Genomic DNA, 27,766 nt, shown 5'->3' on the forward strand with positions numbered 1-27,766 from the left:
GAGCTATATCAGCCAAGGTCAGCAGCTAACAGCCTGAAAGCAGATTAATCCATTACAACAACAATACATGGGACTCTATTGTTGTTACAGTCCAAAATGGAGAATGGAGAAGATTTTAAAGTTATCTAACAGAAGTTGGAGAAAGAGATAAGAAAGAGAAATTGAAACTCCCATTGCTATTGTCTGTATTTTTCACTAGGCACTTGTTGGATTCTTTTTAAATTTGAAGGACCGCATTCTCCCAGTTACATGTACCTGATCCATGAGAGGGGGGAGGCAGGATGTCTTATGGATTCCCTCTCTTAAGGAGATCCATCTAGTGATCATGAAGGGGCTTCTCTGTGGTTGCTTCCTCCTTGTGAAGCTTCATGCCCATAGAGAAAGGGGTTTTCTTGCATATGACACTAAACTGCCAGGAATAGCCAACACCCCAGAAGACAAGCTCAGGATCCAAACTTGAACTTTTGGCCCTATCCAGCAAAATGAATTTTAATTTGGAGAAAAGCCAAGTTTTACATTTAGGCAGAAAAAAACCAAAGGTATAAGTACAAAAGTATAAAACATATGAAGAACAGCTGCAGGACTTGGATTTGGCTAGTCTAAAGAAAAGAAGAAACAGGAGTGACATGATAGCAGTATTTCAGCATTTGAGGGGCTGCCACAAAGAAGAGGGCGTCAAATTATTCTCCAAAGCAGGACAAGAAACAATGGTTGGAAACTGACCAAAGAGAGAAGCAACCTGGAATTAAGGAGAAACTTCTTAACAGTGAGGACAATTAACCAGTGGAACAGCTTGCTTTCAGAAATTGTGGGCACTCCATCACTGGAAGTTTTTAAGAAGAGATTAGATAGTCACTTCTCCTGCTTGAGCAGGAGGCTGGACTAGAAGACCTCAAAGGTTCCTTCCAGCTTCTATTCTATTCTATTCTATTCTATTCTATTCTATTCTATTCTATTCTATTCTATTCTTTTTATACATTGACTGAGTGACTGTGAGTTGGATGGCCATATAAATTTCTAAATAAGTAAATAAACAAACAAATAAAAAGTAAAAGGCTTTTCTAGTTCTTGGAATAAGCATAGTCATCCAAGCTAATCACTGAATCTCTGCCTCTGAGGCTTCTGGTTTTAGTACTTGCTAGGTGAAATGAAAATATTCATTTTCTAAAGGAAAAAAGATGGTTGATTCCATCCAATGGAATAAATCAGTATTATTCTGCACCTCTATTCAATACGTACACACAACTATGCAACTAGCAGGTAAGGGGGAAAAACGTCCACAACTCCCTTAGCCACTTGCATATTTAAAAAACAAAACAAAATCAGAGGCAATGATTTTCAGAGGAAACTGAGGATGAGACTCATATCAGTCTTGATAGGAGGCCCCAAGATTGCTGTTTTACAGCATCTGCTTGCAAATAGCCGTTTCAAAAACATATCCAGTTTGACTCTATGGAGGGTGAAGATTGCACAAGTTGCTTTCGCAAACCTGCTTTCAGCTCTCAGCAAGAGTTATTGTGTTTTTACTTGCCATTAAAATAATTATCCATCAAAAATGTCAACAATGAGGAAAACATACTTTTGAAAAGCAACAAAAAAGTAATGATTAAAATGAATGGCCTGACTTTTATTCTCAGGGTCGTGCACACAATACGTTTGTTCCTTTGGTCTTAAGTTTTTGACAGATTAAGGTGTATATAAAAAAAAGAGAGACACTTTTGAACAGAATCAATCAAAATATTTTACTACCTTAGCAGTTGAATCCCATTCCACTTATGCAAATTGCTTTGACTTGAAATCAAACCTTACTTTAACACTGTCAATGGAAGAGCGGGTCCTCAACCTTGGCAACTTTAAGACTTGTGGATTTCAACTCCGAGAATTCCTCAGCCAGCAACTCTGTTGCTGAGTGAATGGTTCTAAAGCACGAAATCACATGGCTGTGCCAATTTAAGATGGCAGATGCAGCAATTCCAGTTGCTGTCAGGTGAATCTTGTGCAGTTGTAGTATCCTGAAGTCACATAATCGCCATTGTGACCTCCTACTAGCTTCCCTATTAACTTTGTCAGAAGCTGGCTACGAAGATTGCAAATAGTGATTACATGACCGTGGGACCCTGTGGCCATCGTAACTGTGGGTTGGTTGCAAAGCATCTGAAATGTGAGCATGTAACCATATGTGAGGGCCACAACTATGAAGAATGGTCGTAAGTCCTTCCTTCAGTGCTGTCATAATTTTGAATGGTCACTGAAAGAAAATTACCTGACTACAGATTGGATCAAAAATACCTGAATATTTCATATTGAATTGTGACACTAAAGCAAACAACAGTAATATTTTAACCATAGCTTCTTTTATTTGTTTGTTTGTTTTATTCAATTTCTATAGCTGCCCAACTCATCCAAGTGACTCTAGGCAGCTTACAATTATTTTAAAGTTACATGAATAAATACCCCTTTTTCTAAAAGGCAACTGACTTTCTTGATATTTTTTTTCTTTTCAAAACATTTTGCTTCTCATCCAAGAAGCTTTTTTCAGTTCTTGGATGAGGAGTGAAACATTTTCAAAGAGAAAAAAAAAACCCAAGAAAGTTGCTTTTTAGAAAAGGCAACTTTGGGACAACCATGGTTGTTGCTTTTTAGAAAAGGCAACTTTGGGACAACCATGACCTGGATGATTGAGAAATTCCATACATGAATTAATAGCGTTTTAAACAGAGGTCCCATCTATGAAATTATCCCTTTAATCCAGAATTGTGATCCCGAGTGTCTATCCATTGGTAATAGTGTGCCCATCATCATCATCATTATGATGTCAGATGATAATTTACCCCATAGTCTACAAGCAAAGACTACAAGCAAAATAACTCTCCCCACTTATAAACATATCTTTAAAGCCTCCTCATTCAATCCTGATCAAAATGAAATTTCATTAATAGCTATCAGTAACCCTGATGAAATAAATTTATCTTGAATTCCTTCTGCTTTCTTTTCTTGATCTTTAATCCTGTGAAATAATGTCCCTCAAGCTGATTTTTTTTGTATCATTTTCTCACTGTCTCTTTCAGGAATAGCTCCATTAGTTTAACATGTCCCTTTTGTAAATCCAAGATAAGAAAATTTTTAAAGTCATTCTTCTGATGTAGTATTTGTTTTTACTCTTTAATTATTAAGGCGTCAACTGGTTTCATTTGTAAATCCATAGTGGCATTTTTTCATATCACATATGATTTTAAATCCATTTTCAGATCCACAGCATCTTTTTCCATATCATTTTGTAATCTAGCATTATTTTAAAAATTCACATTTACCATTCAAATCATCCTCAGTCTGTTTCATCCAATAAAATATTCCATCTATCTCTTAACTTTCCAAAATCAACATTCTATTCTGCCTTTTGCTGTTTCCCCAAAGTTATTTTTTTTAATCCTTACAGTTACAAAAAAACTTATTTCATTCAGAGTAGGAAATTCTTGAGTAATGAAACTTATCCTTTGGGTGGTTCTTAACACCTAGAACACCTTATTTACGTAGAAACTAAATAAGAGGTCTCCAAAAATACTTATGAGAGGAAGTAGGCAAACCCAGTGTCCAAATTAATGGTGCTGAACTATGGCTTAGGCAAAATTAACTCACTGGAGATCACTATTTTATGATGTCTTCATAGGAAGATTCTTTATGGAGCAAATTTGTGGGTAATCCTTGTCCTCTCTTTAATCCAGAGATGACTTCCAAGGAACCAGTCCATCCACTAGCCTCTCTTTTGGCTGCAGTTGTTGGTACTGTGAAAGGAGGGCTGTCTTCAATCCCCCACTGTTGTCCCAGGATGTTGTAAAGGACAATATTTGTGAGAGTATCCATAACTGTTGTTAAACATACCCACTCAAAAAGGTGGGGACCATGCACCACGATGTCAAAATATTAAAATCTTCCACAAATTCCATAAAACTAAAGCTTTCAGCAATTGTACTGAAAATTATGTTGTTTAGAGCATTTTGATGTAAATACAGATATTTCAGACACATAAAGAAATACATAATATATGTTTATTTTAAAAATGCAGCTTTATGTCACTGGATTGCTTGAGAATGATGATCAACTCAGCAACTTCTGCTTTGTCATCACATCACATACCAGCAATCTCGGATTATGCAAGGGTTTTATTCCAGGAATGCTTGAATAAGGAGATTTTAATGCACATCAAATCATATGTTGTGCTTATACATAAACCAGTGGACCTTCCACAACATCACATTTATCGAAGCCAGTCCTTAAAAAAACCTAGGAACAAGTTAGCCTGTTAATTAACCAGCATACATCTTTGCTGGATTTCTTAACTTTTCTGCAGTCTAAGACATAAGATGATGAGATGTAGAGCTGTATTCTAAATTATTAAACTACAACTATTTTTCACCCAAATTTGATTTTTCAGGAACTATTCATTCGTGACTTTCAGTAAATTCAGAATGGGTATGGAGAAAATAAATCTTCACTTTGATCTAATTTTTCATTAATCAATCTTGGAATCAATTACTTTGATGAAAAGTATTTTTACCTTGATTTACTTCACAAGGTTTATGAATTTTAACAATTGAAAACATCTGTCCTGGAAAGCTTTGAAGTATTAACAGCAACAGAAATCAGTGACACTGCACATTCATTTCCAGAGTCATTGAATAAAATTTGTACTGACCCCCATCATTTTATATATTTCACATCAGTATTGTTTCTATAAGTTACAACATGAGAGTTAAAAAAACCCTAAGTTATATTTTTTATTCCCTTCTTAAGCCAATCATGAAGTACAAGAATGAATTTCAGCACATCTGAATTTCTTTAGTGAGAATGCCTTGGATGTTTCTGAAAACTGTCATGAGGCCCATAGCAATAAAGTTCAGGCACACTCAGGCTGTAATCTTTTCCCAAGGAAATGGTTGGGATGCCAAGATGCCTTATATTTCACAGCAGGACTTCATTCACTTCAACTCTATCCAAATCTTAAACTCCACCATCTACAATTCACTGTGCTATACTAGAATCTGCAGAAGTATCCTGCATTTTTAATTAAATAAGGTGATGTTTTATAACATATAACAAATTAGGAATACATAATGGATAAATATAGGCAAACATAAAGAATTCAAGGCACAACACATTAGTAGGAGTTGTGTAGTTGACATTTTAGGTCTGTTGCTCAGGCAAGTATTTTTGCCTAGATTATGATAGGACTAAAAATTAAACTAAGTGGAAACAAAAATGTTAATGTAAGAATAGCTGTAACATTCCAACATTCACTGATTCTTCAGTTTATTGGATCATTTGGGAAGAAGGTGCCATTAGTACTAAATATTCATAAAACATAATAAAAATCATGCTATTTATACAAATGCCATAAATTATGCTATTTGTATTACTACAAATGATTTGTTATAAAATATATTGTTCATGTCATGTGCATAATGACCTTGTTCACAAATAATATAAATGACCACAAATTTCATAAAATTGACATAAATTCAACTGCCTTGTCTGGGCTACTTCAGATGCAATAGACTTTTCCTTTATTTTGGAAGGATATCTTGATCGAAATTTGATCTGTTGTAGCCAAAATTTGCTAAATGTGGGTTCATTAAATTGAAGCCAGTTCCATTTATTCAGAAAACTATATTGTGCACTTTTCTATGCACATATGTAAGTAAATACATATATGCATGCATGTATGTAAGTTCAAATATATAGCTGTACTAGTTTTAGTTAGTAAGAAGCAATTTTAAAAACAGATAAAACATGTAATATGAAATTCCATTATTGTTTTTCCAATGTGTTGACACTGCAATGCAACATCCTGCATGCCTCATCTTTCAGACTATGTGCAGATTCACACAGAAACAGAATAGGATGATTTAGTGTGTGGTGAGGTTCATAGTCACGGATTGACATTCCCTTGCCCTTCTCCTTCAGAGGATATTTCTGTAAATGTTGACTAACATCTATTTCCAGATATTTTTATGCTGACTTTCTGTATTTTGCTTTTCAAACATTTGTGACCTGCTAATAGTATGGTAAAACTGTTTATAAGTAGTCCTCGGTTAACAACAGTAACTTGGGTCTGGAATTTCCGCTGATAAGCAATGTCGATATAAGCTGAGACATCATGTGACCACATCACTCAGTTACAGCAATCCTGTCAGTCCCCATTGCTATCGTTAAGTGAAAATTGCAGGTTATTAAGCAAGCACCTCCTTGCAACATCCTGCATATAATTTGGAATGAGAAGGCTACATGCAGTTTGGACAAGGCTGCACATGGCCTTGGGAAAAAGGTGTGGCACAGCCAGTAGGTGCCTGACAAAGGCCCTGGCCATGCATGCCTCATCAGTAGGAGGAGGAAGAAGATGGTGAAGATCAACTGGGGAGCAGGCGAATTGAGGCTTAGGGAGGTAGGGCCGGCAGAGGCAGCAGAGTCCCAAGGAGCCAAAAAGGCAGAAATGGAGGGGGAGAAAGGTGGATGGGGGAGGGAGATTTGTAACTTCCTATGGTCCTAAAGGCAAGTAGGCTGCCAAGCACCTGAATTAAAGTCATGGTGACCTTGGGGTACTGCAACGACCAAACCTTGGGGAACCAGGAGCAGCTACCATTCATGTAGTTTTGCCCTAACTTTGAACCGTTACTGAATAAATGGTTGTTAAGAAGGACTATCTGTAGTGGTTAAATTTTCAATGCTTAACAAATTACTTGGTACAGGTGAAAACATTAACACCTCGACATAGTATGTAGTCCTGCCTGAGAAAAGAGAAGGAAGAAAGCTTTTTGACTGATTCAAAGGCCAAACAAAGCCATGAAAAAACAATTAATGCTGCAAATTAGAAAGAGGTTAAAAAGCTGGTGAGCATTTTAAAATGTAGCAAATGGATATCCTCTATAAAGTCATAGTGGTAGTCTATATACAGGTAGGGGTGCAATGGCTCAGTGGTTAAAGATGCTGAACTTATCAACTGGAAAACTGACAGCCCGGTTACAAGATCTGAGCTCCATGCAATGGGGTTCCCATTACTTGCCCCAGTTCCTGCCAACCTAACAGTTCAAAAGCATGGAAACACGAGTAGATAAATAGTTGAAATATAATAGGGTTCTGTGCGCCTCTGCATGACCACAGAAGGGTCTCTGGACAATCCTGGCTCCTTCAGCTAAGAAACGGAGATGAGTACTGCCCCCTAGAGTCAGGCACGACTGGAAAAGGGAAACCTTTATTTTTATATACAGGTATTGAATTACCGCTTGTTCAGCCATTGTTTGAAATTATAATGGCACTGAAAGAAGTGAACTTATGATGGGTCCTCATAGTTGCAACTATTACATTGCAATTTACTACAATTTATGACCTTCACTCTTGGCTTCCAACAAAGTCAATGGGGAGGTCTCAAATGACAATCACATGACCGTGGGACATTATGACTATGCAGGATTCACCTAATGACAGCAACTGGGACTACCACACCTGCCATTATAAGTCAGCAGGGTAATGTCACATTGAGTTTAAAACTACTCTCTTAGCAACAGAATGGTTGCTTCAAATTACCATCATTAAGTGAGGATTACCTGCACTTCCGATTCCGGGTCGCGGCGTGTGCAGTCAAGCGGAGAGACTCTTCTCTTCGCTGGCTGTTTTCCCTCTGCCGGTAGACCCTTAATTGGGTCGAAAAGTCGGCCTAGACGGGCGACTACTGATGAGGACTCTCGTCGATTGCGGAGGGAGGCGGCAGCTCCTTCCGCGGTCCGAGGCAGCTCCTCAGGGCTGATGGAGAAAAGATCAGCCAGTAACATGGCTGATCATTTAGCTGCACCAGCCGAAAGTCAAAAGAACACCTAAGTGTTAAGAAACCACCGTGGATGATCTGGGTGAGGCCTTTCCTTCTCTCTCTTTGCCCTAACTACTCTCCTGTTAAAAGCCTTCTGGAACTATTTCCCTGCTTTGAAAGAGCTGCCTTTGTCTATCTGGGAAAAAGAGTTTTAACAAAATAAAAAAAAAGTTAACTTTTTATTGACTATTTTTATTTTTGGTCACTTTGGGGCCCTGGAAAAAGCCCTATCACAGAACTTTATTATTATATCTATTTTTTAAGCTGGAGAATATTGTTTTCCTATTTCTTGGATTTATTTTTTTAAAGGAATAAATTTTTATTGTTTGAAAAAAAAACTTTATTGGAAGCCGGAAAACAGATTTCACACCTTACTGAGGGCATCTTGTGGCAAAAACTATTACTGCAACTACATTTCCTCTTTGTTTTTTGAGGTTGCGTTTGACCTTCAAATGATGATAAAAGTGAAAAGATAAAGGATTTGAAACAGCTGGGTGGTGAAGTTGCTTACTAGTAATTGTGGAGGTGGATAAGTGCTGACTGTTTGTATGTGTTGACTTTTAGTAAATATAGCCTCCTCTAAAAAAGTAAAAGACTATCTCACCACTGAAATGGAGGAATTTCATCCACAGCTTGATTATGAACTTATATTAGAAGCAATTTTGGAAGCAACAGTATATATGAAATCCTGGAGAAACATTAAAGATGACATCTCTGAACCACAAACTGAATCTCAAATCCTAATGGATCAATCTACAGGCCAAGGAACTAGCCCTAGAGAGGCCTGTATGCAGCAGAGGAACAAGTCACTGAGCAAATGGATGTTAATCTACAATTTATGGAGAATTTTGAAGATCAAAGAACGACTTAACTGAGACACTTGCAGTGTTAAAATTAGCAGGAACTGACTCTCAGATACGAATTACTGAGAATAGTGACATCGTGGATAATCAACTTGTGACTATAATACGGAAAGAAACCGTCTACACTATACAGATGATATTGGGAGAAGGGAAAGAGAACTTGGCCCAGATTGAAGTATTGATAAATACCCTCACTCAAATATTGAGACTCGACAATATAGAAGCTCTATTATGGAAACCGGACTGGCACAGAAAGCAAGCCAGAGTTAGATTTAAAAATGTGATTTAAAACTTTACTTGACGGGTAAATAAGACTTTAGAGATCTTGATTGAATAAAGATTAATCAAATATGTGAACTTAGTAAGAAGATGCTTGTATTAATATGCTTGTTGTAGATATAACAATTATTTGGATCAGATTTAAACTTTATTGAGTGGGTTAAAAGAGTTTTTCATAGATATAGATTGATTGATAGATTACAGACTTAAAATAGAGTAGAAATACATTTTTGGAGTAATATTCTTATTCTTAGGAAGGATAGCTATTTTGTAATGGAAGAATAAGAGGGATTTCTGATAAAAGAAGAAATGGTATTAATAAATGAGTTACTAGATTAAAAAATAGAATACTTGTAGAAAATAAAAGAATGTTATGGTTGAAATAATATGTATATTTTAGAGATAAGGATTATGTTAAGGAAAAAGGGAACGGAGGGACACCTGAAGTGTTAATAATATGTTTATCTAAAAGCCAAATTGGAATATGGTAATTGTAAATAGTAAAGCTTAAAACAGGATTTGGATTTATACAGATGAAATGTTATTGATGATTGTTCTGATTGATTGAATTTTATTGAAAAATACATTAATTTGAATATATTATATTATTTGAGGGAAATAGAGAGGGAGTTTCTAATGATTTAATCTGAGTTATATATGTATGATTTTGTTTTTGGATGATTGATTACCCCATCACCATGTTGTTTCTCAAGCACCTTGTTGTAAAAATAAAAAAATCAATAAAACTTGTTTTAAAAAAAGTGAGGATTACCAATACTTCTCAATCTTTTTATATAATGAGTTTCATCCAATGAGGCCATTTGTTCTTTTACAGAAGTCTGCAGCTAACAGGGCTCAAATAATTCTATTCAAAATTAGAAGTTGAGAAGAAATGAAAGAAAAAAAATTCTCTTTAGATATTTTTTTGTTAAACTGATTAATAACTAGTTAAACAATTGACTGATGCCCTCCTAGAGAGCTTCTAAGAGAGCCAGTTTAGTGTACTGGCCAAGACACCAAGCTCAAAACTGGTAGACTATGAGTCCTAGTCTTACCTAAGGCACAAAGCTAGCTGGGTGAACTTAGGCCAGTCACTCTCTCTTAGTCCAAGGAGACAATGGCAAGCCACTTCTGAAAATGCTACCCAAAAAATCCTGCAGAGACTAGTCCATGCAGTCAACAGTGACTCAAAGGCTTACAACAGAAATTATGCTTAAAACATTACATTGGATTGGCAATAGTTTTCCCTTGTGTACTCTACTTGAGAAAGCAGCCCAGCAATCTTTAAAAAAAAGTGCTGATTGCTAGCTGCAAATATTTCTAGGAAATGTTACAAGAATTAAAAAGATATTTTGTCCAGTACTGTCATTTCAACACGATAATGATTTATAACAGTACAATAAAATACTAAATCAGAACTTGAGAAACTGTGGAATGGGAAAAAATATCCTTCACAGATTATGGTTTACATAATTGGCAGCATGTGAAAGACTACTATTACCTCGAATCTAATTACAATTTATCAAAATCACATGCAACTTAAATGCTTTTGGAATTTTTCTTCACTCTTTCAGACTGCAAGACTTAAAAAAAAAAAAAAGACACTGAAGACATGCCGACACTCAATTTCAATACAATTGTGTCTTCCCCCGCCCTACTGATTAGGTAGCTTTTGTTTAATTTAGAAAATGTTCAGAGAAAAGTTAGGAACAGTTTTTGCTTTTCAAAATAAATTACATAGGCTTTATACATCACTCATAATAATTACTCTGAAATTTTGTATTTTTGAACTTAGCTCATCCTACCCTTAGTTTATTTTTTTCTCTTGTCCTCACTTTTCTCTTCCTTCCCTTCCGTCTGCTGCTTTTGAAGACTCAGTCTATACTAATTATTCTTTTTATAGTTTGTCTTACTTGTTCCATTTTTCCACTGCTTAATTTTTCTGATTCTATCTTTCTAAAGATGAATAAATTCCACCAGTTCCACTATGTTGTTATTCTTCTGTTCTGTTATGTCTTCGGGTTCTGCTCCAGTTGCCCTCCAGCACACACAAAAAACGGAACATCTCCATTGTTGGGGAGGCAGGTTAATTAAAAAAACAACAACCAATGAAACACAGAAAGAAACAAATAGAAATAGACCTACTTCCCCCCAAAGAATAAAGACCTGAAATGAATAAATGTTTATGTTGTTTTCCTCTGGCAATGATCCAGATATAACAAAAATATATGATCTTCTTCCATTGAGGAATTTTTTTTTTGTCTTGTTGTAAAAGACCCCCTTTCACCTTATTTTTTTTACTAGTGAATTTTAAAGGGATGCTGCAATGTAACATACATTTCACTTAAGCGGAAAATGAATCATTTTAGCCATAAGCTTTGTACAAAATATTCTCTGGATTTGATTTAAACAAGATCCAAAATAGTAAGGTACAGGGAGAGGACCACAATAGAATATGGAAATAAAGTTACTTTTCAGGAACATTTTTTATTATTATTTACATACATTTCTTTTAGATTCAAGTCATATTCATTTTTCTTTATGGGTTAAGTAGAATTCATGGGCCAGACAGATATATCATGCTAATTCCTTTCAGGGTAAGCAACATTACACGCACGCACAAAAACCACATGCCACATTCTTTTCTTAAATTGTATTAACCCTTTTCCAATCTTTAGTGAACATTCTGCTAAGATACCCAAATGCACCACCTTCCACTAGTTTTTCCGCATGAATGGAATGGAATGGAATAGAATATGGAAGGGACCTTGGAGGTCTTCTAGTCCAGCCTCCTGCTCAAGCAGGAGAACCTATACCATTTCAGACAAGTGATTGTCTAGTCTCTTCTTAAAAATCTCCAGTGATGGAGTGCCCATAATTTCTGGGGGCAAGCTGTTGTACTGGTTAATTGTTCTCACTGTTAGGAAGTTTCTCCTTAATTCCAGGTTGCTTCTCTCTTTGGTCAGTTTACAACCATTGTTTCTTGTCCTGCCCTCTGGTGCTTTGGAGAATAATTTGACACCCTCTTCTTTGTGACAGTCCCTCAAATACTGGAATACTTCTATCATGTCACCCCTGTTTCTTCTTTTCTTTAGATCAGCCAAACCCAAGTCCTGCAGCCGTTCTTCATATGTTTTAGTCTCCAGGCCTTTGACCATTTTAGTTGCTCTTCTCTGAACTTTTTCCAAAGTCTCAACATCTTTTCTGTAGTATGGTGACCAAAATTGGTTGCAGTATTCCAGGTGAGGTCTTATAAAGCGGTACTAATACTTAGTGTGATCTCGATTCTATACCTCTGTTTATACAAACCAGGATTGGTTGCTGCTGCACACTGCTGGCTCATAGTCAAGAAAATGCTAATAGGAGAAGGTAGTAGAAAAGATAGAAGGATAATAGTAATACAGCCATACTACATGGCTAAATATCCTTAGATATAAGACAGTTCTATGGTAATGAAGTATTCAGCAGAGTAATGGCACGAGGGGGAAAAACTGTCTTTGTGTTTAGTTGTTTTGGCATGCAATGCCCTACAATAGCATCCTGAGGGAAGGAGTTGAAATAGTGTATGTCCAGAATATGAAGGGTCCATAGATATTTTCTCAGCCCTCTTTCGGACCCATTCATATGTAATTTAAAAATGATCAACTCCATTTTCCCTCTCAAATGCAGCAACCATGATCTTCAATACATTACTTTTCAGAACCATATTTCACTTATTGCATCATTTTAAAAGAAAGTTCTTTCAAATCACTTGGATAAATTCCTGATGTTTTTTTGACAACATTTTTGGAAGTGATTTACATGATCCCTTACATGATTTCTATTCCCTAAGAGAGCTATTTTGCATCTCTCTTAATTTTTGTTCTGTTATTTTCAGCCCTATCTCCAATCTATCAGGATCATTTTCCTATTTTCTATGGGATTAACCACACTGACTAATTTTGTGTCTTCTGAAAATCTGATAAGCATTTCCTCTATTTCTTCTCTGAATTTGCTAATAAAAGCATTAAAAAGTAATACAGGATGCAGGATTGAACTTTGTGACACTCCACTTGATAGCTCTCCCCAGTTTACAAGACATGGTTAATGAGCACTTAAGGGCAGTGCCCGTGAAACACTTCTCTTCAAATTATTAGAGCAGCCATGGATGCAGAGACAGTGGGGAGCTGGACTGAAGCAGTTGCACAAGCCTGGAGGAAAAAAAGCTACAATTTTAATGATGTGAAGAAAAATCTCTGTGTGCACTTGCATGTGTTATGAAGCATTTCGCTTGGCATTTTCCTTGAAGGATTTACAAAGCCTAACTACTTTTCCCTTGCTGCTTTGATTGTATTTTATTTCTATGAAAACCTATTGTTAGATATGGTCTTGTTATAACTTCATTAGAAATGGAACACAAAACCATTATGAGTGCAACTGTTCAGACAATAGTTAATTCCAGATGCTTTCTACTTTTTAAAGCAAATCATTATGGTCAACAAAATAGCATAGTATTTTTTAAAAGTTTTACAATGTTTACTGTTTTTCCCACTTACAGAAACAAGGAAAAACTATGCTACCAGAGACTCTGTCCTTCACATTTTCACATTTTATCTGCTATTTTTCAGTAATTCATTTTTTTTATCTGTTTACTTTATGGAGGACAGTCCTCTAAAATGACCTGAAACATGGATACTTCTTTCTTTAACATGCAGCCATCAGCCTTCAATTGGAAGTCTCCCGCTCTGTTTAATATTAAGTGAAGAACAAAAGGGAATCTTTCTTCTTTACTTAAATTGAAGTAAATTAATAAAGATAATACTAGATTGCAGTTTACAATTAAACGATGGGAAAAAAAGAATAATTTGAGTCACAGGCCTTCAAGGAGATAAGTAGATAAAAATATTTTCCCAATATTAAGCAAACCGTTCAGACAAAAAAAGTAAAAAAATAAAAGCAAATTGAAAAGAATAAACAAATAAACATAAATTTGGTACCACACAATACAACATTGCTCTGTAACTCCTAAAAATAAACACATAAGTAAACCAGCATTTCTATGGTCAGTTCTCATACATGTGGACATTTTCTTTTTCTGGGCTGATAAAATTGCCACAATTAGAGTATGAAGATTTCAGCAATAAAATACAGGGGGGGGGGGGAAGCAGACAATGCTGTTAACTCAGAAAAATTAATATGAAAATGAAAATAATTTCTTAAGATATCTTAGATGATATTCTAGTTAAATTTAAAGTAAATTGTGTATGCCTTAAATCTATGTGTTCATGACCTAAAGCCTGACAATTAATTAAGTTATATGGATCTGAAACAGAAACATTTTAATTGTAATCCATAGAAATGTAATAGGAAGAATTATAAAGCAATGTAGTTTATAATTGATACATTAACTACAAACAATTTGAAAACTAGTGTGATCACAAATGAATGGATAAATGAGTGAGCCTTGTTTGGGAAAGTGCCACAAGATATCCCTTGTGTAAAAATAAAGAATTTGTGGGAAGAAATTTTGAGAAACAGAAGAGATAACTTTTGACATTTTTTAAGTATTTAACGATTTTGCCCTTTATATTACTATTCATTATATTAGTCAGAGGTTTTGAGACTAGATAGTCTAAAGATAATACTGGATTGCATTTTACAATTATATGATGGGAAAAAACGGTAAATCTATACCATTGCCAGTTTTATTTGGCTTGCATTTTAGTTTAAAATGTATTTTTGCATTAAAGTCATCTGTAGTTCACAAATCTATACTAAATCTAAGTTAGTTCTACATATTTACAGGTTACTGGTTTATGTATTATTAAATTCTTTCATGTGAATCCTATTATGGCACATTAATTTTTATAGTTCAAACATTCTTTTTTTTTTTTTTACAAAGATTGATTTTGAGGGAGCTGTGAATCATATTTTATTAGACAGAGACATACTCAATTCCCATGTTCATTATTTTTTTTACTGTACTAGCATAAATAAAGGTAAATGATAGCTCATAAATGTACTGACTGCATTTTAACATTTTATCATTAGGTGACTCATAACCTGTATTGAACACTATTATTTTGCTGTTGTTTTAATTATGGAATAATAATACTGGATATTGAAAAAAAGTAATTCGTTGCTCATTCAATAAGACATCAACAACAGCCTTTGGATGTTTCCAGGCAGATATCTACTATCTATCAACTATAGCTATCAACTGCTATCAACCATAATGTTTGTGCAGTTCTTTCAGATTTTGCTCCTTAAAGAATATGTTCTCAGAAAAAAAATACAGAAGATATGAAAAAGAAATAATGGTCATAAATAGAAAACTAATTGTCTGGAAAGTCTCATATAGTAGCAGCCTCACTTTCGTTTTTGCTGTACCTGTCCAAGTGAAACCAAAGGCTTCACTTTAGTTCAAAGTGGTCATTTGTTCAAAGAGATAATAGGCATTAAACTATGCCATAATTTGTTTGCTGAACACAAACATTTTAGAATCTGAAGACATAATCTTTGTTTGCAGCATTTAAAATTCAGCTCAAATAATTTACTTCTCTGCTTACTGTGCTTTTACGCATTTTCAAATACAGAAGTTTTAAAGATCCTGTTGTGATTATCATAAAGCTGCCTATTAAATTTCTTTATTTATAAACATATTTTCAAATGCAATTTGTATCCAATAATTATTCCCAATTTAAATCATAAACAACTGTGAAAGAAGACAATGGTTGTGAGTCTCAGAAAATTGCACAGCCATAAAGTACATTGGAAAAACTAACTGAAGTCAGAAACTTCTCTTGTAGGAAAAAGCATCCCTCACATGTCACAAACACAAATTATTAAAATGATTCATTTCAACTAAATGTTCTTCCTTAGTACCATGATACTTAGAGTTTAAGCTCTCCCATAAAATGTTTTCTTCACTTGAGTAAACAAAAGTGTTCAAATCCTAAAGCAATCAAAACAATTATCTGAATAGTTATTTTACAAATGGTGATGAGATAGGATATTTTTTCAATCACTAATTATGAATAACTTAACAATCATCATTCTAAAAAGGAGAAGAGAACAATGATCTCCATTCCCCGAGTACAGTAGGTTCCCAAACCATTCCAGTGATTTTCCAGGAACTTAGGGTTCCTGTACTGGCCAACCAATGAAGGTTGCAATAAACCCATTTTGTTGGAAAAAATCCTTGACATATAAGAACAGATGCTTAATCAACTGAAATCTGCCTTTATAGGTGTACGAACAATGCAATACTGAAATAGCAATAGGTCTGGGCCTTTGCCACTCCAGTATCTTCACTGCTTTCATGCTTCCAAAGGCCTGACAGTATTAATGAAATAAGTAATGACTTCTTTCTTCAAAATAGAATCCAGCAGGTTCGTTGTGGCCTTAAGAGAAAGAAAAGGCTATTGCTGTCATCAAGTAAAGGATGACTAAGGATGTAGCTGAATGCCCAGAGAAAAAGATGCAGTTGAGTGAAAGAAAGATGGTAGACGAAAGATGGTAACAACAAGCACTCTTGTATGAGGTGCTTAACTGCAACCAACACATGAAATGTGACAATTGCTTTTCTTAATGAAAAGTTTGAGTGTAAGGCAAGTGCCTCCTCTCCTCTCTTCAGATAGAAGGAACAGTTTCATAATAAATTGTCCCAAAACCACCCAAAAGCAAATAAAGGAACAAAACAGCAGAAGAAAAAGAACAATGAACTTCAAATAAAAAATTATATTTTAAATATAATTTATAGTTTAGAGATAGCAAAATACATAAGGCAAGCTAGAAGAACCACAAAGAAACCAAAATAGGGCTAAATGCATGTACCTGCAAAGTACAGTTCATCATTCGTATTATGTAATCAAATTGTTGATGATCCAGAATTGCACGATTTTGTTGAACATGGAGGCTTAGTTCCTGTGTCAAACATTGTCGAGCTGCTTTTCCTTTGAGGGCTCTCAGTGCAGCAGGCAAGGTCTAAAGACAAGAATGCTAACAAAAGTAAGACACTAAAAGAATCCTAACCTTAAATTATGCTTTTCTGCTAATATTCTATAGTATTACTACTAAATAAGGCCCATCAACAATCTTGCTATGAATTGTCCATATTAAATTAGTGACTGAATTCTGATTTTTGTATCTGGATAGTTTATTTCATAATTAAACATTATTTTAAATAATAAAGCAGACAGTGTAGAATTAATCAAGCAATTATCAAGCAAGGTCTTAGCTATGTCCTAAGCACAAAGAATATACTGGATTCACAATCTAAATTTTAAGAAAAGATTGAAAACCCTAAGTTTTTTCCATATATTTGAGGATTGTTATGAAAGGTCAAATATGTTGTACAATTAGCAATAACATCAGCAAAATGAAAAAAAAACTAAAAAAAGTTGCCTTTTAAAAAAGCAATCTAAGAGGCAAATTAGTTTGGTCCTCATCTGCTCTTCAAGCAGAAAAGGAACATTCAAGTTTGGACAAGGAGCTTGCATTTATTTAAGAGAAAAATACAAAACAGGGAAGATAATCTCTCATTATTAAATAATTAATAACTAAATAAAACTGTTCAGTAGAAGGGGTAGAAAAAGAAATGAAGGTGAGACAGCAATGCCAAATAATTTTACTTATTTCTTCACAGACAGTATATTTCTTTTATCTCAAATACTTGCAGTACGAACTGAAAAGGGCAACAGATATATAAAAGTAGAGTTAAGTTTGAAAAGACTAGAACAGACATGTCAAACCTGCGACGTCACGTGACGTTGTGCAACGTATCGGGACGGTTTTGCCATTGCCGGCAATGGGGTGGGTGCGGCTTCCGCGTGATGCGTCCGACCCATGAGCCGGCAGTTTGACACCCCTGGACTAGAAAGAGCTCATCTCTTAACTTGTATGGAATGTCTTAACTACTTGGAATAGCCGCTCAAACAATTTAACAAATCCTATTACCTTTTCAGTCTCCAAAAGTTTATTTTCAAATATAAAAGAGATGCAGTTTCTAACAACTTCCAGTCTTTGTGCACTGTTGAAAACTGTGCTTGCCTTTTCTACTATGGAAACTAAAAAAATAAAATAAAAACATATGTGAGTCCATTTATTTTAAAATTACCATCACTAAAAGGTTATTATAATAGAAACATTCCTAAGATGATTTCTACATACCAAGGTTTTATTTTGTACACGTGTTCTGCACACAAGAACAGATTCAAAGATGTTTCCAGTACTAATTCTTAATATATAATCATATATGGACTTACATATTATTATATTAGCAGGATTTCAGACAATCTAAAACATATGCATTTGGCATTTCACTCTAAAATTTCACTACAAATTCCATATCAATTTTGGTAGTATAAAAATTTGCGCTGGTGCATTACTTTCCAGAACAAGAGAAGAGGACTATAATACTAGTAGTCCTTGACTTACAACCATTTATTTAGTGATTATTCAAAGTTACAATGGCATTAAAAAAACATAACAGGATCATTTTTTACACTTACGACTATTGCAGCATCCACATATAATCAAAATTTGAACGTTTGGCAAATTACTCATATTTATGGTGTTTGCAGTGTCCCGGGGCCATGTGATCACTTTTTGCGACCTTCTGACAAGCAAAGTCAGATTCACTTAGCAACTGTGTTACTAACTTAACAACTACAGTGATTCACTTAACAACTGTGGCAAGAAAGGTTGTAAAATGAGTCAAAACAAATGTCTCACTTAACAACAGAAATTATGGGTTCAATTGTGGTCATAAGTCAAGGACTATGTGTGCAGGATATCTCTAATTTCAAAAAAACAATATTAAAAGGGATAAGGACAAATTAATGTATGCAAAATATCATCAGCACTAATAAAAAAAGAGTTTCTATGTGGGAACGTCATATTAGAGTTGCCTGCTTCTTAATATTTGAAGGCTCTACATAGGGCATTTCACATCTTGGAATGATACTTCTCTCTTGGCAAAAATTCAGGAAGTTCATCACAATTGTTATTTTGTGTCTCATCCCAATATGTAAGGAAGAGCTCAAATACATTATGTATTATGTATCAACACATGAAATCCGAACCTTAGGGTTTGGTGTGTTAATATATATCAAACAGTTTTCAAGGTCCTATTTAAATGGGAAACTGAAATAGAAATACTTTGTAGCATTTTATAAAAATCAAATACACAGTTAGTAGTGACTCTATACATCTATATTTATATCTGAAGAACCAATTCACCCAGTCTCACCTTCTCATTCTGATGGGACTAGCCCACACCACTCATTCCAGCAAAAAGGGCCTACTTTGACTGTCATCAGCCAAAGAATTTTGATTGTCCAGGAGAACAAACAGTCTTTTTCTGTGGTTCCTGTCCTCTGGAATATTCTCTAGTTGGAGGTGGGGTCTGCCCCATACTCCCAGCCTTCTGGGAGAGCCTAAAAACTTGGCTCTGTTTCTTGGCCTGGAGCCGGAACAGGAGCCTGCTATGTTGGGAGTGGCTGACTGGGTAGAGATGATCCTATTATCTTGGTTTTTCTATTCAATTTTTCTAATTTTAATTGTTTTCTAATGTTTTCAACTTTTTATTACATTGTAAGCCATCCAGAGTCACTGTATCAGTGAGATGGGTGGCATAGAAATTTAATCAATACATACAGATATACATGAGGGAGGGGGGGGAATCTATGAAAAACATGATGTGCCAGAATCAAAAGACTACCACTGAAATTTAGAAGCAGGATTGATTAATTTTGGTGATGAGATTTCTCTGGGATCTTTTTTTGCATTGCTTTTTGTTCCAAATGAAGAATAGAAAAGTAAAAATCTAGTTTCTGGAAAAGTTTTAAACCTTTGCTTGCAGTTTTTGAAATTCTCTAGTAAGAATGGAGGGTTATAGAATACAAAGAGATGTCTGTGCAAAACCTACCAATTTGAAAAGTTCCTGTTTCTCCTCTAGACCACAGAGATCTGGTTATTCCAGATGGTCCAGTGCATTTCTAGAAATTACTCTTGTGAATTGAATGCTTCTGAAACAAGTAGGATTTGCACATATTTCAGGACAACTACGTCAAGAGGAGAAAATAAAGAGACAATCTGGTAGTCCTGCCAGACCCCTCAGCTTTCCAAAAATGGCGACTGGATGGTCATCTCAATATGACATAATATATACAAGAATACAAGAATTCTTTGAGGACCCTGAAGCAAGGACATGGAAGATGATTTGGCAAAGAAAAAAAGCCAGAATAAGACTGAAGAAGAATGGAGTGTGGACATATTTAAAATAGAATATACCTAAGTAGACAAGACCCGTATTTTGAATACGAGATATTGTTATGATGTGAAGATAAAGAAAAATGTTGGCTAATTAAAACCTAGATGTATAAATGTCAACAGTTAAATTGAAATATTGAGTTGTTTATAAAGGTTAGATAAACCTTTAACATATATATGTTAAGAGTGATGTAACGTAATTAACATGTTTTGATGTAGTGATAAGAATAAAAATTATAAGCTTAAATATGAGAAAGTGGACATAAGGAAGAAGAGAGAGGATATATTAAATGCTGAAATGGGAGAAATCTTGGTTATTGAATCTATAATATTTGGAAATTATAATGAAAATAAGAATATTATATTGTACTACTAATCTGTTGATATAGAAGTGAGATAGATAAGATATGTATCCGGAACACTAGATGTTGGGGGGAATTGTGACAAAGAGAATTGTAGTCATTTAAAAATTTGAAAATGATAAATATTAAACGTTTAACCTAAATATCAACACAAAATTAAAGCTGGGAAAGTTCATAAGGTTATTGATGGTCCAAAAGATGGAATGTTAAAATAAATAAGACACATAAAATTATTGATAAATGTAAGAAAGCTATTAAGTAGCTGATGGATAGAATAAGAAGTATACTAATTTAAACAAGAGACAGTATGTATTAAGGGAAAAAAAGAGAGGAAATATTGGCTGTAATAGTTGGAGATTTGTATTAATAATATTTGTATGTAATGGAATTATTGTAACTCAGACACCACGTTCCTTTTCAAAGATATAATTGTAACATTGGAAAATTAATAAAAAGTTAAAAAAAAGGATTTGCACATATTTGTAAACCATTCCCATCCAAGCCCCCCAATAATGTCTCAATGATTTCTCCTCATGGAGATTGGGATCATTGTCAGGATTTTTAAGGTTGAGAATGGGTGGCATTGATCCCAGAGGCCTATCATTGCTATTCTCAAACTCCATTAAAAACAAATAAACAACAAACACTGGCACCACCCTTTTGATGTTCTCAGAATGTTGCCATGGTCTTGTATGGCCTTTGAAAAGTCAGTGAGGTTAATTGTAGGTTTCAAAACAGCTCTCAATTTGACTTAACTGAATAAAACATAAGGATAACACTCATACCAACAGGTGGGCCAGCAGGAACAACACATTTCCTTTCAATGCGAGAAGCAGATGGTGCACTTTGGTTTTTAATCAAATTTTCCTGAATTAAATCCTGAACCTGATTTTCATTAATCCTGGGAAAAGGAAGTACATGAACTCGTAGATGAGATCCTTCTGTAGGTCGTGGAACTTTTTGGAATGTCATATGAGGATTTGGATTCTCCTGCAGACATTAAAGAAAGAATATTTGTATTCAGGGATGTAACATATTTATTTATTTAAACAATTTGCTTGCCAAAAGATGTATTAATAAAGTGCCATTAATGATTCTTTATTAATAATTAATGCATTAAAGGGCAATAGCACATTCATCTTGATGTTTGAAATAAAATCAAAAATTAATTACTTTGAATGGAATTCAAACAGTTTAATGATCAATATGATAGGTAGGTAACCACTTTCTCTCATCTTATATTTTAAATCTTCTCTGCAGACTTTCCAACAAAAAAAAATCTTTTACTAATGACCAAAATTAAATCATAAAATGGCATAGCGTAATTGCAGTACATCAATATTATACAGTGATAGGTAACAACAAAATAAAATGTCAATCTTATAATGGAAATAGTACTACTGCAGGGTGAAAAAAGGAAGATGGAGTGAAGATCTAAGTTACTTTCAGCAGATATGAAAAGTTTTTTTTAATTCAATTTAGAAGGCTGCCCAACTCCCAAATAACTCTGAATGTTTTACATACTGTAATTATAAGAGAAGAAAACAATTAATGAAGAAAATAATAACAATTCCTCTTTCTGACTTATGACTTGGCCTTAAAGTTCCATAACCCAAGGATATGTTGCATACCAAATACATTTTATACCAAATGTAATAATTAAAAAAAACCCATTGTTTACTTAAGAACTGTACTTACAACTTTGTAATTAAGTTATGTAACTGCAAGCAGCTTTGTGCATCTTCAACTTACAGCACAATTATTTAGAATGAAATATTAATGAATTATACCATAAACGTACATTGTACTTACATTTTTTAATAGGTGCTCCGCGAGTTCTCGGATATGTTTTAACACTTTTAATGAATTGCTCTCTTCAGATTTAATTCTCTCTACTTCAAATGCTACCAGCTTTAAAAATAAAGCATATTTTTGTTGATAAAAAGCAGCTTTTAGATAGTATTTTTACATATGGCACTAAAAATATTTACATACCATTTTTAATAACTCATTCCCATTTCTATTTTGAATGCATGTTGTATAATTGTTAATAATTCAAACAATAATAAACTTGACATTTTGGCTGTACCAAATTAAGTATTCAGAAATACATACTAATGTATTTCTTTTACTAATAGTAAAATAAATATTTTTAATATAATCGGACATGTATAATTTGGCAATGGGCCCCTCTTTTCACAACTTGATTAAATTTCCTAAGTTTGCTCTCCTAATGAATTCTCATACTTTATTGAAAGCGTGTAAAAAAACCTAAAAATAATAAAGTAATATTATCATTTTTAATTTTTAAAATGGTCAACAAAAGTTTTATTATGACAAATACTGCAAACTATTTGCATATATTTATCCTACTAGCGACAATTCCCCACGGGATATCTGTTCGTAGGCAACAAATATTTTGAAAACAAAAATTAATACATGCCCATAACTACTCTTTTAAGCTAATTTATTCAAATATATTTTACAAAAGTAATGAGACCAAAAACTAAAACAAAAAAAAACCCTTCAAACAAATTAAACATTTTCTCTCAAGTTTCACAATTAACTTTAAAAACATATATATCTTCTACCTCATCAAAGAGATCACAGGATCTATATGGAGGACCTCTCTCTGACACAAAACCTGCAAATGCCATTCCATTCAGAATTTTGGTAAGGAAATCATTCTCAATTAAGCCCCGTTGGCTTAAGAAAGCTGCCTGCAAATAAAAATAAATTGTGAAACATGAAGAAAAAAAGGATGGTTACTATAGAATGTAAAGTTCAAAAAAGAACAATGTGTCTAACGCTTTTAATAAAACCAAACCATGAACTACCATAACACTAAGGTTGCTGTAAAAATGGAAAACTTTCCATGAATACACGCAAATGTGCATTCCAAATATGTTTGGAATGCATTTAGAAATCTGCTTTCTCTCAGTAAACTTAAATTAGGCAAGGTAAGATGTAAAATGGCTACATACAGAATCTATTTAACAGCTGTGTGATCATTAAAAACATAAAAATGATATAAAAACTAGATTAGATAACTTTATTTACCTATTAATTCAAATCTGGACCTCTGTCTCTTGAGATACAAGCCAATGTGGTTAGCTCACCTAACACATGGCATCTCCACACACATATAACCCTTTACCTTTCTCTAGGGCATCAGAACATGGGATGAGACAAATGAAGAAGGAACAAAGGGTGGGGGAAGACTGCTGCTAAACAGCAAAGAAAATTTTCGGTTGGAAAAACAACTTGGTGGATGAGTTTTGCTTCATGTTCACAATCCAGTTGAGGTCAAAAAGTGTTTCCCCCCATGGTCAGATATTTCTTCGTTTTTGTTTATTCCTCTTTATGGAATGCATTTTGGCTCACTTGCTGGAGCCATCTGGTTCATTTTACAAAACTATTCATTGGATCATGAATTAACATCTAACATGAAGCATATTATTCATTCCTAATCTCTGCTAGGAGGCACAATATTTTTAACCATCTCAGCAGGTTGCTAACTATGGTTCTTTGTGCACTCATCTTTGCAATCAAACATATGTTTGCATTAGTACAAACCACCATTACAGAACATGCAAAAGCTGAAAATTTTGGTTGGACACTGGATCCTGCAAGAACCTACCTAGAATCCTAATCACATTGAAATAGCAGTTTGTGAAAAATAGGCCACAATACTGAGAAATGGAGAAAAAAAATGGTAATTACAGATAACTTGCTATTATTTTTTATAGTGCTCACATGCATAAGAGAATAGTAAGTTTAGCAGATGATCTATGGCAATATTAGACAGACAGCTACTCAACCAAATGACACTTATAAGCTTGAATACCTAACAGTGCATGATGAACATCATAAAGATCATTAAAAAAATCAATGGAGATGACAGGAGTGCCAATTGATAGTGCCCAGACTATAGTTATGAGTAAGAACTACTGTTTCTATACCAAACAAGAAAAATGGAATTTACATGAAATACAAAGAACTGATTGGCTCAGAAACAGGAAGTAATAACTATTTTTAAAGTTATTATTAAAAATTGCTGTAGATTTGGGTTTTGTAGTTAGCTGGAAGAAAACAGACTCTAAAATGGAGTTAAATTTGGAACCAGACACACAACATTTGTACAGCAGCCTCAAATTTCTGATTTAGGAGCTGAGAAAAATATAACAATTTATAGGAGAGCTATGTGCAGAAAAAAATTGCCAGATAATATAAAAATATCAATGGAAAAACAGAGTACAGAGTGGACAGAGCTTTAGATGCAACCTAAATTTCTTGTGCTTGATAGGAAAAATTCTACCATGTGAGAAATTTCTCTTATTTTTCAGTCAGTCAGAAGATCCTTTTGGAAGGAGAGATAGTAACAACTACCTGCCACCATATTAGGCAGCCTGGCAATTCAGATTGTCTCAGCCATTAAAGATGCATCTGGCTGGGTCCTAGAGGATCTTGGCAAACATACAACCAATGTGTAATGTTTGGAGGCAAGCTAGAAGACTAGATCTATGGAACATGGTTCTGATCTGTACCAATTGCAGAATGAAGTATTAGAGCAGGACTTGAAATTACTTTAGGAGTAAGTAACCAAACTCAATTAGATCAGCAGTTTTAGCTCAGGAATTTTAGCATCAGGTCATACTAAAGACTATTATTATTTGCAAGAAATGGTTAATTTGAATCTCAGATTCCTTCTTTCTTCTCCCTAATGACAACTTGCATATAATCTGATGGTGTAGTAGCTTCAACTATTCAGGCATGTATCCAAATACATAAAAAGACTCTGGACCTATTGTACTGGGTACATCCCTGTCCAACTTGGGAAAACAAGTAATAAATATTTACAAGCATTGTCACAAGGGTAAATCATTTTTGCAAATTGATGCAACATGCAATGCTATATAGAATATCCCAGTTACTATAAATCATAACATATAATCACAGCATTCTTATGGGTAGAGATAATGATGAAATTGTTAATTGCCCTGATCAGAAATCAGCACTCACAGGAAGTATTCAGACAGTTCTAGATTCTAAACCAGATCTACTGCTGAATTATACTATTTAATATACCTTTGGTTCTGCCTCATTAAAGGTATGAACACTGTGTCCCTGTTGCTCAAGGTACTGAAGAACAAGATTAAAATAAGTAAAACATAATGTTCCTGTATTACATACAGGGCAATGTATCTGCATTGTCCAGCACAGTATTTCATATCCCTAGTAAAAAGTGAATAGGCAATAGCAACCCACTTTTGAACTTTTGACAACAAAACTGCAGACTAGTCCAGGAAGTCATCAGGAGTCAACACCAACTCAAAGGCAAAAAAGGAAATATGAGAAAACAGCATTTTTTGTTAAATGGAAATTAAATGTAAGATTTAAATTTTGGAATTACTGTTTGCCCTGAGTTCCATTTCAGATCTTTATCATAGATAGATCAATTAGATATATTATTTTTGGTAGAAAGAAGAAATATTCTACAAGTTCTTTATTATCCATTTACTCATTAAAAAGAACTGTTAGTTGGACTTGCAGCTAACATATTCAGAAGTTCCACTTACAAAAATGAAAGAGATACAATTACATGTACAATTACATTATTGGCACATAATCTTAGCTTTTTAAACAGCATGGAGAAAAAGTAGTAAAAAGTTGTACATTTTACAAGTTTTTATGAAACTGGATTGTCTTAAAATTTCAGACTAGATCAAGGTGCTTATTGAGCTAATAGTGTTTTGCTTATTTTAATCTTTTAAAAATACAACATTATTTATAAGCTACTAGGTTCAACATTATCGTTACCTTATGAAAGTTTATTACAGGTTCTGAATGAATTCTGATTAGCTGAAGACAGGATCTATATCCTTGGAAAAGTTGTGCAAATAATCTAAGAAAGACTCCACGCACCTCTTTATCCTAAGAAAGACACAAAACTGTTATAATATGAAAATAAGGTATTCCTTCCCAACTAATTCATCAATAGCCTGAGACCCCAATGGTCTGACAACATCTTTCTTGACACCATCCAGGTTTCAAGCCCCACCAGAGATTACTCTATTTTGTTTTTTTCAAATTAAAAAATAGGAAGCTAAATGGGCTCCATAGAGACCAAGAAAACATTCTTCAACAATAAAAATGGCAAGTGCCTGCAGCCAGTATTTGCTTGGAAGTTGCATGTGTAGCAAACGAAACAAAGGTTAATGGTGATGGAACAGATTCTCTTGGAAGCTAGAAGAGTTATTGGAAGAAATTCCACCAGGACACCTTTGGTGAATTGATATTTTGTGACTGGATATGGCCTCTATTGCACCCATTTTTAAAATCTATAACATGTTCTCAACATTCCAAATGCATCCACTGGTCCCCAAATTTAATCAAAATCACAATATGATATTAAAATTAAAAATCCCATGTAAACAGCTTGCTTGTATTGAGTTGCAAGAACTTCAATTATGCAGGTATAAACCCCACCTTTAAGGACTCTGGCACCAGTACATTTGATATACCTCAGTTCAGTTTCATTTTTCACCAATACTTCATTTTCCTATAAACTGTGCATTGATACTAACCGTGGAAAGTAAATTTAATTCAGGGATCACAGATAGGATACTGCAGTAATGCTTCAAAATATAATGAAAAGATAGGACTGATACCGGTAGTCCTCAACTTTTGACCACAATTGAGTCCAAAATTGCGACTGCTAAGCGAGACAGTTGTTAAGTCAGTTTGCCCCATTTCTTGCCACAGTTGTTAAGTGACTCACTGCAGTTGTTAAGTTAGTAACACGGTTGTTAAGTGAACCTGGCTTCCCTACTGACTTTGCTTATCAGAAGGTTGCAAAAGGGGATCCCAGGACCCTGGAACACTGCAACTCTCATAAATATGACCCAGTTGCCAAGCATTTGAATTTTGATCACATGGCCACAATGATTGTTAAGTGTAAAAAATGGTCATGAGTCACTTTCTTCAATGCCATTGTAACTTCAAATGGTCACTAAATGAACTATTGTAAGTTAAGGACTATCTGTACTTTTTGGAGTCCTGTAGAGGAAACGCTGTCTTACTAGCCTCATGCTAAGTGTAGCTCAATTTCTTCTTTCTACAAGCATTTCATTGTAACAAAGGGTTACCAT

General features: G+C 34.4%; 1 protein-coding gene across 1 annotated transcript in view; it reads right to left on the reverse strand.

The window, feature by feature from the left end:
• Positions 1-27,766, reverse strand: part of SBF2 (SET binding factor 2) — a 210,926-nt gene that overhangs the window by 64,189 nt on the left and 118,971 nt on the right. The window contains exons 11-16 of the mRNA XM_015822660.1: positions 26,436-26,549; positions 23,207-23,335; positions 22,428-22,526; positions 21,401-21,605; positions 17,938-18,047; positions 16,816-16,965 (exon numbers count right to left, since the gene is read on the reverse strand). Coding sequence (XP_015678146.1) covers positions 16,816-16,965; positions 17,938-18,047; positions 21,401-21,605; positions 22,428-22,526; positions 23,207-23,335; positions 26,436-26,549 — 807 coding nt within the window. The remainder of the gene's footprint in view (positions 1-16,815; positions 16,966-17,937; positions 18,048-21,400; positions 21,606-22,427; positions 22,527-23,206; positions 23,336-26,435; positions 26,550-27,766) is intronic.

The sequence above is a fragment of the Protobothrops mucrosquamatus genome, unplaced genomic scaffold (assembly GCF_001527695.2).
Source record: "Protobothrops mucrosquamatus isolate PMUCROS unplaced genomic scaffold, P.Mucros_1.0 scaffold1635, whole genome shotgun sequence".
Taxonomy (NCBI): Eukaryota; Metazoa; Chordata; class Lepidosauria; order Squamata; family Viperidae; genus Protobothrops; species Protobothrops mucrosquamatus.